This window comes from Dufourea novaeangliae, unplaced genomic scaffold (genome assembly GCF_001272555.1).
Source record: "Dufourea novaeangliae isolate 0120121106 unplaced genomic scaffold, ASM127255v1 scaffold355, whole genome shotgun sequence".
NCBI lineage: Eukaryota > Metazoa > Arthropoda > Insecta > Hymenoptera > Halictidae > Dufourea > Dufourea novaeangliae.
The window spans coordinates 412,125-428,307 of NW_015374251.1; the positions used below are offsets into that span (position 1 = coordinate 412,125).

At 37.1% G+C, this 16,183-nt stretch overlaps 2 protein-coding genes across 2 annotated transcripts; one reads left to right on the plus strand and one right to left on the minus strand.

The window, feature by feature from the left end:
* Positions 1-2,082: 2,082 nt before the first annotated feature.
* LOC107192601 (prohormone-4) lies at positions 2,083-5,985 on the minus strand. The gene is made up of 4 exons (XM_015581897.1): positions 5,795-5,985; positions 4,127-4,258; positions 3,423-3,575; positions 2,083-2,535 (listed from the first exon to the last, which is right to left on the minus strand). Exons 1-4 carry the CDS (start codon positions 5,922-5,924, stop codon positions 2,342-2,344), a joined length of 609 nt encoding a protein of 202 aa, XP_015437383.1. The 5' UTR covers positions 5,925-5,985; the 3' UTR covers positions 2,083-2,341.
* Positions 5,986-7,802: 1,817 nt separating this feature from the next.
* Positions 7,803-12,013, plus strand: LOC107192571 (syndetin). The gene is made up of 9 exons (XM_015581862.1): positions 7,803-7,921; positions 8,135-8,650; positions 8,724-9,406; positions 9,473-9,851; positions 9,940-10,230; positions 10,528-10,998; positions 11,133-11,254; positions 11,329-11,518; positions 11,598-12,013. The coding sequence occupies exons 1-9, from the start codon at positions 7,877-7,879 to the stop codon at positions 11,706-11,708; spliced, it is 2,808 nt and encodes a 935-aa protein (XP_015437348.1). The 5' UTR covers positions 7,803-7,876; the 3' UTR covers positions 11,709-12,013.
* The last annotated feature ends 4,170 nt before the right edge of the window (positions 12,014-16,183 follow it).

The following is a 16,183-nucleotide window of genomic DNA, read 5'->3' on the forward strand; positions in this document are numbered from 1 at the left end:
CGTGCAGCTTTCTACGATGTCGAGCGATTCTTCCCGAATATAACCGATCAACGTGCAGTCGAACGAGAAGAATCATTCGAGCGTAGGTCTTTCGTTTTTTTCTTTCTTTCTTTTGATATAGAATTGGCTCGCAAGTGCACCAATGAAATATAACGATTAGTCCCGAAGCACAGCTTCGTCAACGAGTAGATTGCAGATGTCTATGTACTTGTAATGTGTACAGAAATACGTGAAACAATTCTTTTTTTTAACATAGAATGTCATTCCTTTACACGTTTATTAATTTCAAACCCCTTTTTCATTAATATTTCTTGTTTCTTCTACTAAATGCCAGTGTATGCATATTTGATATATATTTCTTATTAAATCCTAACTGTTTGTACGTTGATTTAAAAACAACTGTGAATCGACATCTGCAATCTCCTAATAATAAACGAGAGAAGAACGCATGGGAGCCCGATGGAAACATCGAATTCGATCGAGAATCAAGTTCAAGCTGATCAATCTGTGCGGTCGACTGTATTTTCTAAACTGCACTTATATTCGAATAACAGTCGATCACCTGACCCGTATTTAATGCGTAGAAACCGTCGAAATTCATTTTCCAATTCTATGTTACACGAATCCGTTATCAAGCGTTCTAAAACTGACCAGACAACGCGTTACCGATCTCGATTGCATGTTACAAAACCATACCAGCCACGGGAACGACCGACGTTAATTAATATCGATCGTATGCTGCGTGCCAGCTTGAATAGATAGTCTACCGACGAACCCAGGCGAAATATAATTAATCGAGCTGGTAATTACTAAGCTCTTATACTCGAACATTCATAGATTACACCCTACCGGCCAAAAATATGGAACCACTTCGGTTATTATCTTTTGTCATGCCGGAACACCGTTCGTCGCGACTGCTGTTCCTTAGTCAGAAAATGGTACCGGTCTCGTGTCTCGAAACATTACAGATAATCTTTTCTGTACAGGATACACAACAATTACGATACATCAGAACATTTATAACGGAACAAGAAAGCCTACTTTGATCATTAACTCGATTAACTTTGATCATTTTTCGACGAGTGGTTTCGTTCTCGATAATAATCAGACACAGGGCCGCCATATTTCTGACCGATAACGCATTCGTCTGGTCCCTCGACTCTCGTGTTACTCGTTTCTATCTCTTTCGGATTCGACACTCGCAATAGGGGGAAGGGATAACATAAAGCGTCGCGACACAACTGAGGCCTACTGTCCACTAAGGCGTCTCGTCATAGACACGTCAGCGTAGCGTACAACATGATGATTACGCTACGCTTGAGTTTCTGTCCACTTGAGCGTAGTGAAAGCGTAAAGAAAGCGTACAGAAAGCTTCATTTTCCTCATTCGCAAAGATGTCGAACGACGAAGAGGATGTTATCGCCTTATATAATTATATTCGACGGCGTTAAAGTCGGAAAAGATATTAGTTACATCCTTACATAGAAAAGAATATAAATTGTAGACTATTTGTTGCTGCGCTAGGATTAGCGGAAGATGATCATGTATTTCATTCTTTCTATAGAATGAATAAAAATACGTGCAAGAATTTAGTGCGTTTGGTACCTCCGCTAATCCAAAAACAAGACACTAAAATGCGATGTTGTGTTAGCCATGTACAAATATGGCTATATTTCTGTTTTTTATATTTTATGGGTAAATTTTCAACAATCTGTACGAATTTCACGGCCGACATATTTTACACTCAAAGACAAATGATAATTTTGCGTCTTTCTATACGCCCAGCGACACATGCAGCGACGAAAACGCGACGTTGAAGCGTGTGTGGACACACGTCCATTGTTTTACATTGGTCGTTACATGGAAGCGTCCTGCGACGAGACGCTTTAGTGGACAGTAGGCCTAAGAGGAAACAGCGAGGCGAGACGCGTCGATAAAGCCGCGCGCGTACAGATATACAAAGAGCTCGCCGACCCTTGACATTTCGCCGAGGAAAGTTTAAACGTTCAGCACTCCCGTGCCCTCTCGGCGACAACGAACAAGTACAATATATCTTCCGGGACTTATAAGATCTCGGTGCTTATCGGTGTGTTCGTTGGAAAAAGCAAGAGAATAGAGAAGAGAAGACATCGAAAGGAAGCGAGAGAAAAGGAAACGAGCGCGGTGGGATAATTGATGGCCGAGAGGTAGAAAGGTATAGTAGATGGCGGCGATCGTTTCGCCAAGCTGATGATCCGTCGTCAAGGAACCGGAACACGAAGCAACAGAACAGTGCGATTGTAATACGATACAGCCAACGTGTGATAATGCCGACGCGGTGTAATCCTGGACGGATGACCGTTCAGTCAAGGAATCCAGTTTTCACTAGCTTCTCCAGGAAGAATTTCACGTCCCCTAGTTCCGAGTCCTTGATCCCGATGGACTTCAACATACCCAGATCACCGTTCTCCACCGCCATGAATACCGAACGCAGATGTTCCAGATCGGCCCGCATCAGGTGCAATGCTGCGCCGAAGTCCTCGATCGTCTGTGATTCTACAAGCATAAATCAAACGACGATGATTGAATACGGTCGAACCGGCGATGAATTATCGATAAAGAACACCATTAAATATGTACTACTTTTCATGTACATTCAGGCCAATTCTGATGCTAATGTCGATACAACATCCCTGCATCATTTGTGATGTTAACAGGACAATAAACCGAGCATCTCTAAATGCTTGTACCATTGGGATTTATTAGGGACGTGAGTCCCGATTAGAGTTGTGACTTCATAAGATATCGATGTATATATGAGACAGACGAAAATTTCTAGAAAAGTAAAAACTCTAGTCCTGATAGCAATATGAATCATTGAGAGGCATCGTGACAGTGATGTGATTCCTTGTCATTCGACCATAAAGCTACGTCTACACTATATAGCATAACGAGTTATACAGCAAAGTTGTAAAACTTGTTAGACGAACAGAAAGAAAAATGTTACATAACATTTTTCGTGTTACATTAATAATGAGATGCGAAATTTTATACAAACTTGTCCAACAGATACACTTTGGTAACAAGTATAGAAAATGTTACATAACATTTTTCGTGTTACATAGCAAGTTACATGTTATCCGTCAAGTGTAACGCCGTTATTAATAATGAGATGCGAAATTTTATACAAACTTGTCCAACAGATACACTTTGGTAACAAGTATAACAAAGTTCTATAACAATTTGTTATATAACACTCTTTTGTTATATAGTGTAAATGCAGCTTAAGTATTCTCAGCTTATAGCGACAAAGTGTTCAATTTTCTCTAATACGCCATCGATTTTCTTCATCTGGGCTTTCAAGTTTATCGTACCTGCGAACGTTTTTTGTTTTGATTTAGAATTATTGGAACTTGTAAGTACATAAACAGAGGTTCACTTACCGGATAGTGCTATAGCCACCTTGTTCACTCCGCCGAGAGGTTTCAACGTGTCCCGCGCTTTGGTCCCGAACAATTTCTCCAGATAATTAGGACCGTGGCTCGCTAAGAGCGACTGTAGGAAACTCGCGGTCTCCTCGACCGGCGGTCTTTTCGCTGAAACGTGTAAAAACAAAACGACCCGTTCCAAACTTTCAATCCGTTGAAATTTCTTATTCTACGTAAACGTAAGTAACGATTCTATTCAATAATGCAACGTCCGTCGTCGTTTTTTTCAATAATCAAAATTCCTACAAGGCTATTACGGACGTCACGAGACAATTTTTCAATTTCCAAGCCCGAAAATCGATGCTCGTGACCACGACCGATAGTTTGACCCACTGATTCGAGAGCCTTGGGAGCGGACAGAGTCGACAGTAGTAGCGGACGAGCATAAATCAGCCATCGACAATACATACTCCAAGCTCAATATCCTCGTGTCAACGTGAAAACTTCCTTGTAACTTTGTGCCTATTCTCTCGTTACGCGTTATTACACATCTTTTCTAGACTGCTCTCTGATGGTCACTCGGTGCATCATCATCATTCTTACAGAAGGAAGCAACAGGCGGAACATTACTCTCTTACGTATAAAATGATCGATTTGCAATTACAAAAAAAAAACAAAATCGTTTACCGTGTAATAACTATATCACAACGGAAAATTACCGGCTGTGCAGAGTCGCGAGTCCTCGTCATATCCATCTTGGCAATCCGGAGCTCCGTCGCAGAGGTATTGAATGGAGATACATATATTATCGCCTGGACACTTGAACGGTTCGTAGGGGCGACAAGGATCTCCTATAATACACGGAGTATACAGTGTATAACATGTAAAAACAAACAAAAATGTAAAAACATTAATGGCGAAATTAATCATTTAGTGTGCGGTGCGTTTATGATGCTTGAAGGTCACAATACAGTAAGGTAGTATAGCCAACAAAAGTCGGACTCAAACAAATCTTTGGTACCAATAAAATAAAAAAACTTCAGAATTGGTCAAAAAAGAAACCTAATTTAAAAGGAGAATACTTTATAGACTGCAATTGTCGGGAAATCAGTTTCTTATACTTTCATGATAACATAACCTTTGTTGATCCCCGGACTGTTCTCTCTTTAAAGTTCCGAGTTTACCTTAAAATATATCCATGTAATTGTTCTATGCGCGTACATGATCCATGCGTGGTTCATAATTGCCTAACATATTGTATTCGTACATGTATGTGCGTTACATATTTATACATGTTTATAGATAGGTATTATATTTCGTGTCTGGTGTGCGTGCACGACTCTAAGCGTGATGCGTGAATAAGGTGAGCTTACGTGACGCGTGTATATGCATACATGTGTGGTAAGTGGCAATGCCCAAGTTAGCATACATAGACGGCGATTATTAGTGGTCGGCAACGTGGCTGATATTGACCGAGCAATATTAAAGGGGGAGAGCACGATCTTTTACACGCGACATTGGTGCCGTGTTTTCCTACGACTATCATCTAATCAACAGTAATTTAATTGCCGGGCTGGCTCCTGTTCGCGGCTTCTATACCAATTAATTCACAAATTAAATCAAAGAAACGGCCGAGCCCAGTCGACAAAGAAACCGATTCGAATTTTACTCGTTACACGGAACGGCTGTTTATTGCTTCAAGGAATTTACCCTTTAAGTGACGTTTATTGGTTAAAAGCGATCCAATTCCGTCGCACACCGACGAAACGGACAACGTTCTGCTCGTCACGACGAATAAACTACGAAACAGCCTATCACGAAGACGAACCGTGACATACTGAGTAAACCACGTGTGGATAGAAATTGCCACTTAAACAACGCTGCTACCATCGGCACGATAAATTTTATAAAGATTACAATGTATATACAACATTTTACGGTTTGCACATCTCGCTGTTGCGCCCGTGTCCTTCTAACTGGATCCTCGAAATTCGAAAGGGCGCACACGATCGAGATTCAATTCCGTCTAACGTGTAATCGTTTTAAATCGATTATTCGAACCAATGTTATCGATTTACAGAAACCATCGAAAATTCAAATTGACCGACTATCGGAAATCTTGTCATGAAAAGAATTCGAGCAACGATTCATCGTTCTACGACGGAATGTCGAGGTCGAACTCGATTCGTTCGAATTTCGATTTTCGAACCAATGTTATCGATCTACAGAAACTATCGAAAATTCAAATTGACCAACTATCGGAAATCTTGTCATGAAAAGAATTCGAGCAAGGATTCATCGTTCCACGACGGAGAGTCGAGGTCGAACTCGATTCGTTCGAATTTCGATTTTCCGATTATACTGTCGAATCAGCCGTGATCACTTACCTGTTCGCTTCGAGTTGAAATGACCGTAAAATCGGCTCAAGTCGATCGCCATGACAGCACGCGGAAAAACAACGCAGGCACTCAGGGCGAGGCTAAGCGCAGCCACGCTGGTGCAGAACCTCTGGACCATTCTCAGCCGGCGAACAGTTGACTACTCTCTCGAGGATCGAGTTAACGTGTTTATTGGGACGGTAAGGATGTCTGTTCGCGAACTACCCTCTACCAGACAGCACCGAGCGATCACCACGAGCCTTGACGTTCCTCGGGGAGATACGGTCTTGAATGGTTATCGAGGCGATCCTCGTGCTCGAACTTCGACCCCCTTCGAGGATAATACGACTAGGACCGTTCGCCACCACACTTTCTTTAGCTTTCTCTCGTTTCACAGCCACCGAGTGGCTGACGCGTGACAGGGTGCACAGGCACTGCGAACACATCTGCGTACATACGTGTCGTACCTGCCATGCTAAGTATGTATTGCGATCCCCACTCTCGGGGACAGCACGACCATGGGATGGCGGGGACGCGCGTAGGAACACCGTCCGCCAATCGGATCGTAGGTCTCGCTGGATACGACCAATCGCCACCACCGAGATTAAATCTTCTGCCCTGGAACACCCACGCAACCCTTCTCTGACTGAAGTATCATCGATTTCAACCCTCCTGTTACTCGTGCGTAACTTTTGTTTATCGTAATGTTCCGTTTACGCCGCGACAGGAATACGCGGGCAGAATATCCTGGCGTGTGGTACCCTTGGGACACGGGATGACGGGTACCTTTTTGGAATTTCGAGGAATTCGCGTTTAATCGAATTGACCAGCGACCTTGAGCCCCTAGAAATTATACCTCGACTGTTCCTTCGTTTCTCGACTTGTACAATGGAAATTCTGCCCTTTTTTTCATTTTTGATGGAGTCTGCGACTAAGGCAATGTAGTAATATTTACATAATAAATTATATTAATGTACTACACATAGTAAAGTGATACTTTTGTAATTTTATCGTTTACTTAAACTGTACGAATATTTGTCATAGATATATTTGTTTAAATATCTCTCAATTTTTTAGTGAATTAGAACTGATTTGAACGATCAAAAGAATTTTGGAATTTATAAATTTGAATGCCCATCGTTAGTTACAAATGGATACTGTGTCGTACACGGTGTCATGCATTTTTATGCATTATTCATGCACATCGATAACTCGAAATATTGAACGTGACTCGTAGAGACCAATCTGGCTGCAAACATTACATTCTTTTTTTAAACGACGACTGATCTATACGCACTGTCGATCGGCTTTGATCGACAGATTGCTCAATACCGACCGCTACAATATTACGTAATGACGAAATGAGCAGCCCTTGATTGCGAGAAGGTAAAAAAAAAGAGTCATAGTTAATTTTGAAGCCTGAAGAAACTTTACAGGTACGAGGGGAATATAAACGAACAGTTATTGTTTGCATCTGTTTCGTGTAGTTTTTAGTCGAGGCTCCAAATTTCTTAAGATCAGTCAAGAAATTCATCTATAATAAAAATTTAACGTTTTCATGCCCTATGTTTTACAAACATTCATTTTTCATTATTGCAACATTTTGAACTCGCCATTAACTGGCTGAAAAAGTTTTTAATGAATCTATAATACCTGGATGTACATATCGTAATAATTTTTTGCTTGCCCCTGATGAAATAAAATTCGTCAAAATACGCTCGTCTTGCGTTGTAACTTAATTACATATTCGAAATAATGGTATTATCTTTATTGTTCTCTTATGCAATTCACAATCATGAATACAGATGATATTACCGTTTACAGTAAAATCTGAGAAACCGATGTATTGATACGAACCTGAACTTCCGCGGTAACTTCATATCGTGCATAACCTGAGAAAAATATTTATATACATATGCATTTAAAGTGGGTTTAAAAGAAATTTGGCCAAGCTCGAAAATGAAGTTAATGAAATAATTAGAAGAAACTAATGCTGATGTTGTTACTATGACATTTTCATTGACAGATACGTCAAGAAATCGAGTAAACAGATAAAAATGTATATGTCAGAGTGTTGAAGCAACCAACAGTATGGAGGATCTAAAATTTAAATTCCTTGGCCTCATTAATAAACAGGTGAATAGATACCGTGTCGATATTTTTACGATTAAATTTTCCTAATTATTCTATGGAGTCGTAAATGCAATTCTTCGAATTTTGCTTTGCTTTTTCACTTCAGGTTATGTTTCATTGGTTAACTCTTTGTAGCTTTAACACAAAAGCTTGACAAATTACTTCTGCGGAATCTATGACACTTAGGTGTACATCTTTTTCTTTATTGTTGCACAGAATGTAGCCAAAGTCCCAATTATGGGATTACATTTGGACCTGCTTAATCCTCCAGACTCACAGAAAACAGAAGACATACAATCAAAAGCTGACCACTCAACGGAAAGTGAACCCATCACCGACGAAGACATATTAAAATCTATAGAAGAAATTTATTTTAACACCGATCACAATTTCGATTCTTGTAGGCACGAACTAGAAAAATTGCCAAAAGTGTTACACTCCAAAGAGATAGAAAAAAGTTATAAAAAGCTCAAACAACAACATCAGGTTGTATCGAATAAGGTTTTACAACTGATTTTAAAAAAACAGAATGCTTGTAAGAAGGAGTTTGAGAAGATATTATTGATACAAGAACAGCTGCAAGATGTATTAGAGATATGCAGAATGGGAAGGGCAGACTTAAAATTAGCTGAGAAACAATTTACAACAGCCAGCTTAGGAATTCTAGCGAATTATCAAAAGAGACAAATTGTGGAAGAATTATTGAATAACTTGAACACTATTAAAACATTGGTTAGTTATTTCTTGTTGAAATGAACTTATCAACTTGATAAACATTGTAACTAATGTACGTAATATTTTACAGCAACGTATAGGAGATCGATTGCAGGAACTTCTAAATGAGAAAAATTACCCTAGAGCAATCTCATTGCTTTTGGAGTGCCAGAGTGCTGCACAGACATATAAACATTTTCATTGTATTACTGCTTTAACTGGAAAATTGCAAGATATATTGGAACAAGCAGAGGAAGCACTGGATGTTACACTTTCAAAGATGTGTACAGAGTTCAACGTAGAAACATATACGTCTGTACAAGAAGCTTATTCTCTATTAGGAAAAACTCAATCCGCAATGGACCAGTTGCATATGCATTTTACAGCGGCGATTCACAATACTGCTTTTGCAGCTGTTCATTCGTACGCGGGAGGAGACACGAAAAGACAGTATAAACAGCTTTGTCAATCAGTTCCTCGCGAAAGTTGTATTGCATGTCTAACAGAACTGTGCAAATCACTGTGGACGATACTAAGCTCCTACTACTTGGTGGTAAATTGGCATAACACACGAGAGAGTAAAATTAAGTTCGACCCCGCTACTAAAGACTTAGAGGAGACTTTTAGTAAAGAGTACGTGAAACGTAAATTAGGAAACAGTATGATTCGAATATGGCACGACGTTGAAATGAAAATATCAATATTTTTAATGAATGCCGATTTAACGTACATTAAGTTTGAACAGTTTGTTCAAGTTCTAGGCATAGTTAACAGGTAAAGATCGGTATGAATTTCACTCCGAATCGAACGTAAACTGTATCGATAAACATCTGTTCACAGATTAATGGAGATCGGAGAGGAATTATGTGGCTTTAAGTCAGAAAACTTACAAGAATCCATAAGGAAACAATCGTTATCGTATTTCTCCCACTATCATGCATCCAGGCTAGATGAACTCAGAATATTTTTAGAAAACGACGGATGGGAATTATGTCCTGTCAAGTCGAACTTTGTAGCGACGCAATTACAGGAGTTTAAAAGTTTAAACCCGTCGCTTAGTATTTGTAAAGTGTGGAATAACTTGGACAACTCAAATGTTAGTGAGAATGATAATTTGTTGGGGATTGAATGGGTACAGAAATATTTGGAAGGAGGTGTGTCTCCATTTTCCATAGGTTTAGATGATACTATGGACGAGGATATCTTAGTGAACAATGAGGTATGATCTTTCATGAAGTTAATGTAAAACGATTATGGCGTACGACAATTGAAAAGATAAGACAGTATGTTTCTCTAATAATACTTAGGAAAATCCAGGGGCGTACTTTTCCGATGAGTCTGACGATGATATCCCAGATGAATTAAAACACGAGTACGTCGACGATTCCGATCATATTAGGACGAATAAAAAGAAATGCAAACTGAAACAATCTGGACCCATGGTTACGAACACTACGTTAAGTATATTACGTATCTGCGGAAAGTATTTACAGATGTCTCGCCTCTTACGTTCGATCGCAGTCACCGTTATACAAAGTATGATACAGTTTTATGAGCTGTGTTTCTACACGGTACATTTATTCTTTACTGCAGACCTTGTAAGTTCATGGAATGATATACGAGTGTAAACATATTACAGTAAATCCTCGACGAGTGTTCATAGGCTTCTCGGCACTTAACATTAAATATTTCATAAACTAATGGCTATATGCGGTTGAAACAAATATCATTGGCTGCAGAATTCCAAACTCTATCACTGCGCTAAACCTCATTAAAAGGTCAGCATTACACCTGGGGACATCTCATTATCAGTGCCGAGGAGCCTTCGAACACTCATCGAAGATTTACTGTAAGTACGAGGAACCGTATAATAAATAGATATTCATTTACTTCAGATGATAAATAGCGATTCGTTGTACAGTCCGAAGCTGAAATTGTCATTGGCAAGAATTAAGGAAAATTTAATCGTTTATGAAAACAGTACCGAGGATACCGTTAAATTAAATTCTAATAAAGTCCGACAGCCGCAACTCTCTTCCATCGTAAACTTAACACAACCAGAACAACTGCATGGTTTGACCGAGCGTATAGTAGCAGTAGAATCTCTGATATTTTTAGGACGACAATACGAAGGCTTAAAGCCATATTTAGAGCACCTTATAGCATCCAGCCCGCAACGAGGATTTCTTCATCAGTTTTATATGCAAACAATTGCGTCGACCATAGACTTGAGAAAACCTGTATACATGGCGGTTGCGTCACAGGCGCTCGACGTTGCGAATATTTTAAACTTAATGAACAAAGTTAATTGGGAAGTAACGGATGTGATGTCTCAACATAGCGGTTATATCGATGCGTTACTTCAGGTATATTTACAGGATGATTATATGTACTCAGGTAGAAGGGAATTCCAAACTATTCGGCGACAGTCTGCATGTTTATAAATAAAAAATACCAGTTCCACTGACATCTTTATATTGCGAAATCTTTCAACTTACAGGAAATATACATTTTAAACGAAAGGCTGCAAAATATCGGAACTTCTCTTCCTTTGTCAAACGATGTGTGTAATGCTGTTTGGGAAAACGTTGCACACCTCATAACCCACACTATGGTAGAAGGGTATGCGATTTTTCCGTACATCGTTCACTTCCATAAACTTCCATTTACCATTATCACGCTTACGTTTACCATAGATTCGCTGACGCCAAAAAGTGTTCGAACGGAGGCAGAGCATTGATGCAGCTCGACTTCACGCAACTGAAATCAAAGTTTGAGACGTTAACATCCCTGAGACCAATGCCGCACAGAGAATACGTCGAGATATACATTAAGGCGTACTATCTACCAGAGAATAGTTTAGAAGAGTGGATAAAAGAGCATAAGGTAGTTCACAGACTTGTGTAAACATTATATCGATTCGTTAAGTCAGGCGTGTGTATCACTTGGGGTGTTTCACTTATAGGAATATTCCGTGAAGCATTTAATCGGATTAATTTCATCGGCGTGTCAAAATAATAAGAAAACACGACAGCGATTGGTAGCTGTAATAGAAGAACAACGATCTGGCAGATAGCATCAAGTTATCCATTACAGTATATATCAAGATCACGTCGAAATAGGAACTGCTTGAACGCCCAATTCTTTACTAGGAAAGCTTACGATCGAAATGAGCCTTTTTTTGGATTAAATCTGGTACAAAATGTGACCACTAAGATCTGTCTATATTCGTTATTATCTACATGTAGCATCAGGTTTCTTAAAAAACAAATTTCCATGTAAATAATCGAGAATAAGGAAAAGTATCGTTATATCAACAAGCAGTCTGAGTTAGTGTCTCTCTAATTTTCATAACAATTACTTTTGTTCAGTGCACGAAAACTAGGGTTCATTGATAGCAAACTGTATTAGATCTGACGAATGAGATTGTAATACAAAATCAAGAGTCTGGTATCATGAAAATACATAATGTTAACGTGTAAGTGAAATTAGTGTAATTAAACCGAATCTCATATGGGAATTTATAACTGTAATTGGATTTGTACGATACCGTTATGCAACAATATAATAATACAGGCATGTATTTTTCAATTCTGTATAATAGGAGTGGTATACACTTTATCACAGTATTAACATGACTACTAGGTTTAAACTTGAAAATGAAATATTTAACAAAACTTCTGTATGAAAATCATTTTATACGTGACTTATGCGTTTTTTCATTTTAGTCGTCAAAGAAGCAAACGATATTAAGTAATTTTATTTTGTATACATTTTACTTTTATAGATGTTGTAAAATATACATAATAATTTGAGAATACACGGGAATACTTGGGAGAATAATATTTTTCAATTGGTAGAATTACTGTTCAAAGCATTGCCCGCGTATTTATGAGTCCCATTGTGTATAATATACTAATTTTTTTTTTTTTGTAAACACTACGACTCCGATGTATTTGAAAGGATGATGATTTACTACTCTTCTCTCGTAGTTGAAATTTGTAGATCAAAGAAAAACTACAATCTGTTATTCCTATACCTATACGATCGTCTTCGTTTCAAGTGCAATGTATAGTAGTTGGATAACGGCGACGAATTTGTAGTATATTTTTAAAAAAGATTTATAAATATCAGGTGCAATTACAAATATTTTGTTCGAATACATTGTGTTCCGCTGTTTTTGGCGAAAACGCTCTTATAATTTAAAGGTGTCTTTATTATACAAATAATGATAATAGTAATAATAATAATATACAAGTACATATCTTTTTTTCCAGGTTTATGAGTTTCTAATTTTGTAAAAATTATCGTTATTTGTCTATGTCATATATTTACTGTAGTATTACGCTTATCATACGTTATTTGTACTAGAAACCAAAAAATTCTATTGCACCTCTAATAGCTACTCACAAAAATATTTTAATGTTCATCGCGTGGTGAGTGACACGTTGTTTTTCTTTTTAGTCAACAATTTTACACGTGGAAAATTTATATAAAATAATGGTATATACGATATACATTGTATGAACGTGCGTAATTGTCTTTCATTCGGAAAAATCAATTTCTTCTTTTTCTATATTAAACGAGACTTTGTGACTATATGCAGAATGTTTTCTATTTACTTCTTTTGAATGTAGGTGCATGGAGAATTCTCTGGCTAATAGTAGATGTCAGCGTTTCTCAGTATTCAACTTTGTGGATCGTCACTGTTAATGAAGTGAAATTATATTGTTGATGAAAATGTGCTTATGCTTCCTGAGCCCACGCTGTTTGCTTTCTCTTAATGATTTAATTATGTATATGACAGAAGTTAAATATCGTTGAGTCTACCAATTTTTTTTTGTTGATAAAATGAGGAACGATCCATTGAGTAATTGTTAAGAAACGCTGGCAATTTATTCGAAACAGCTGATTTTCTTCCTTACTCCAAAGCGTTTTATATTGAGCCCTGCAGTCTGAATGGCCCCTATTTAAATAAGCTGTTAGAAAATATGGAGGATGACAATGAAGAACATGACGATACCAAATGCTTACTTTGACAATAACTCCGTTCGCCAATATTACATATTAATACTATGTTAAGTTGTATGTTGTAATAACAATTATGAAATTTGCATACGTCTACTAATTTTGTTTAGCACATTTAACAGTTTGACTATAAATGCTTTTGTTATTTCATATCGAAGAGAATGAATAAATATATTGCTATTAGATCAAACTCGCCTTCTCGTTCAGAAGAAAATGATTAAAATAATCGTTATGAATAAATAATTCTTTTTTTTTTGCTCGCAGGATTCATAAGATCTCAGGCTTTGGGGATTTGTTAGTGCAATGTGTACTCTATGGTTACGAGAAATTTCTTACAAAAATTATGCCTGCACGAAAACTGTTCCATCGTAAAATGAAAATCAATTACTCGAAACACACAATGCAAATAATAATCTGTTTTCCATTAATTATAATTTAGTAATTGTTGATAACAACTATATCGAATTACAAAGACGTGTCTTCCACGATAAAACAACGTGTAATTACGATTACACTATTATATTAATAACAGAAAATTCTATCTATTGAAAATTACGTTGGACGTACTTCACATTTAATTCCTTTAACTTTAAATTTCCATCGATTATAAGTTATCTCTCGTTCATTCAGATGAAGTTTATTGCTAAACTTAGCCAACCATTTCGTACCAATGAAACACGTGCTGTTTAACAACAACTAATCTCCAACAAAAGCTATTCTTGCTACACATATATCTCGTTCATTTTGCTTACAACTAAACGAAGGAAAACAAAAATGACACAATACATATTTCGTATGAACACAAAACTGATGGTAATGACACAGTATAAAAATGTATAGCCATAGAGCACTGTTCAATACTAACAAACACGCCTAGAAGTAGTACGTCATTCCTTTTTCCAAAGCCTGTTCCATGGCCATAAATATCAGCTAATTACTTTGCACATTACTTTTCATTAATTATAAGCCTTAATCTCGTCCAGCAAATGCTAGGTCATACTGACCCACTGGTTTCTGACAGTTGCTCCTTTCAGAACTCGGTTTTTTATCACTGTCCCATAAACAATGATGCATCTACACTGTCGTAGTTAAATGACATCTTGTTTAATAAATGAATGCTTCGGGTCTTTTACCCTGAGTCAGAATGACCTGCACTCATCAGCTGAAATCGTATTCGAGCATCCAACATTATAGAATTAAATGTTAGTTGACTCAGATGCCGAGAAAAAGAATCTAACAAACTTATATATGTAAAGCATTACTGATATTTCGTATAAAGTAATACAATCTGTTAAAATCCTAATACCTTAATGTAATCGTGGAATGCAAATTAAAACGTTGATGTAGCGATTCATTTTAAGGGTAACATACCATTATTAGTCTGTTCTCAATTGTGTTCTGTTATGTAAGTATGAAGCTCGTAAAAATGGAACTTGAACGTCGATGAAGTTCTTTTCGTTTCTGTTGAAGTAATATCGAATATAGATAAATACAGTTATCGTTCTTATTCTACAGAATATTATTCTTCAAAAACATGAGACTCACAGTAAACATGTTCTGACTCTTTTCCTTGCGATCTAATCCTAATTCTGCATTATTTAATTACTTAACTGTTAAAATATTGGCAAATTTAATGCTGTTACGTAATTAGTAACATTGTTCTTACTTTTCCGTTCCTTTTTCGGTATTTTAATTTGAGCTCGTAAAAATTAACAGATTAGAACTGTTGTACTGTATTAAATCCTGTGGCTCAATAATTGTGCGTATGAAACAACCCCATCACTCTGTATGTGTATGCGTGTATATAAATGCACTATAATGCAACTTAATCGAACCCCAATTAGATACACACAGAAAGATGTAAATGATTTGACAATGAAAGCCATTTGATATGCGTTAATAAGACACGACTGAATTGGAAGACACTCACAAAATCGAAATACAAACGCAACCTTGGAAATACTTTTAAATGTGTGGTTCAAAAAACAGTTTATCAATGAATAATATTCTATTGTTATATCAAGCCATTAATGTACGTCCCTTTGAACATTTAATCATATATATCGATGAGATTATATATACGAATATTACGCGATACATATTTATGTAGCATCAACGACAACCAATGAAGTATCAATTTCATGTTTGCATCTCAGGCTATAACTTAATGCATCTCAGACGACTTAAGCTATCAAGCCAAAGTCAATTATTGATTAATGGTCATTACAAGTTGCAAAGGTATTTCTGTTTTCTCTTAATACATCCCTTAATACCATAAATGGCTCATTATAATTCTTTTTTTTTTATACTTCCTTACAATTAGTATCCCATAATGTGATACGCACGCGCACATACATATACATATATATAAATTATGGTAAAATGATGAACATGTTAATCTAATATTGTAATTAACTATTTTCATGGACTTCAGTAAACAGTTAGTAACAAAGTCTATATCTTTTGGTACTTTGATAAATTTCTATTTATATAGTATTAATATTACTGAAACGCACCATTCGA

Bases quoted from the DNA above. Each gene is read 5' to 3' on its own strand.
- LOC107192601 (XM_015581897.1), bottom strand. From the start codon at position 5,924: ATGGTCCAGAGGTTCTGCACCAGCGTGGCTGCGCTTAGCCTCGCCCTG. The intron at 3,576-4,126 runs GTAATTTTCCGT...TACACGTTTCAG, and splicing joins CTCGCGACTCTGCACAGCCG to CGAAAAGACCGCCGGTCGAG. The intron at 2,536-3,422 runs GTAAGTGAACCT...TTATGCTTGTAG, and splicing joins GGTGGCTATAGCACTATCCG to AATCACAGACGATCGAGGAC.
- LOC107192571 (XM_015581862.1), top strand. From the start codon at position 7,877: ATGGAGGATCTAAAATTTAAATTCCTTGGCCTCATTAATAAACAG. The intron at 8,651-8,723 runs GTTAGTTATTTC...AATATTTTACAG, and splicing joins TGAACACTATTAAAACATTG to CAACGTATAGGAGATCGATT. The intron at 11,519-11,597 runs GTAGTTCACAGA...TTTCACTTATAG, and splicing joins AGTGGATAAAAGAGCATAAG to GAATATTCCGTGAAGCATTT.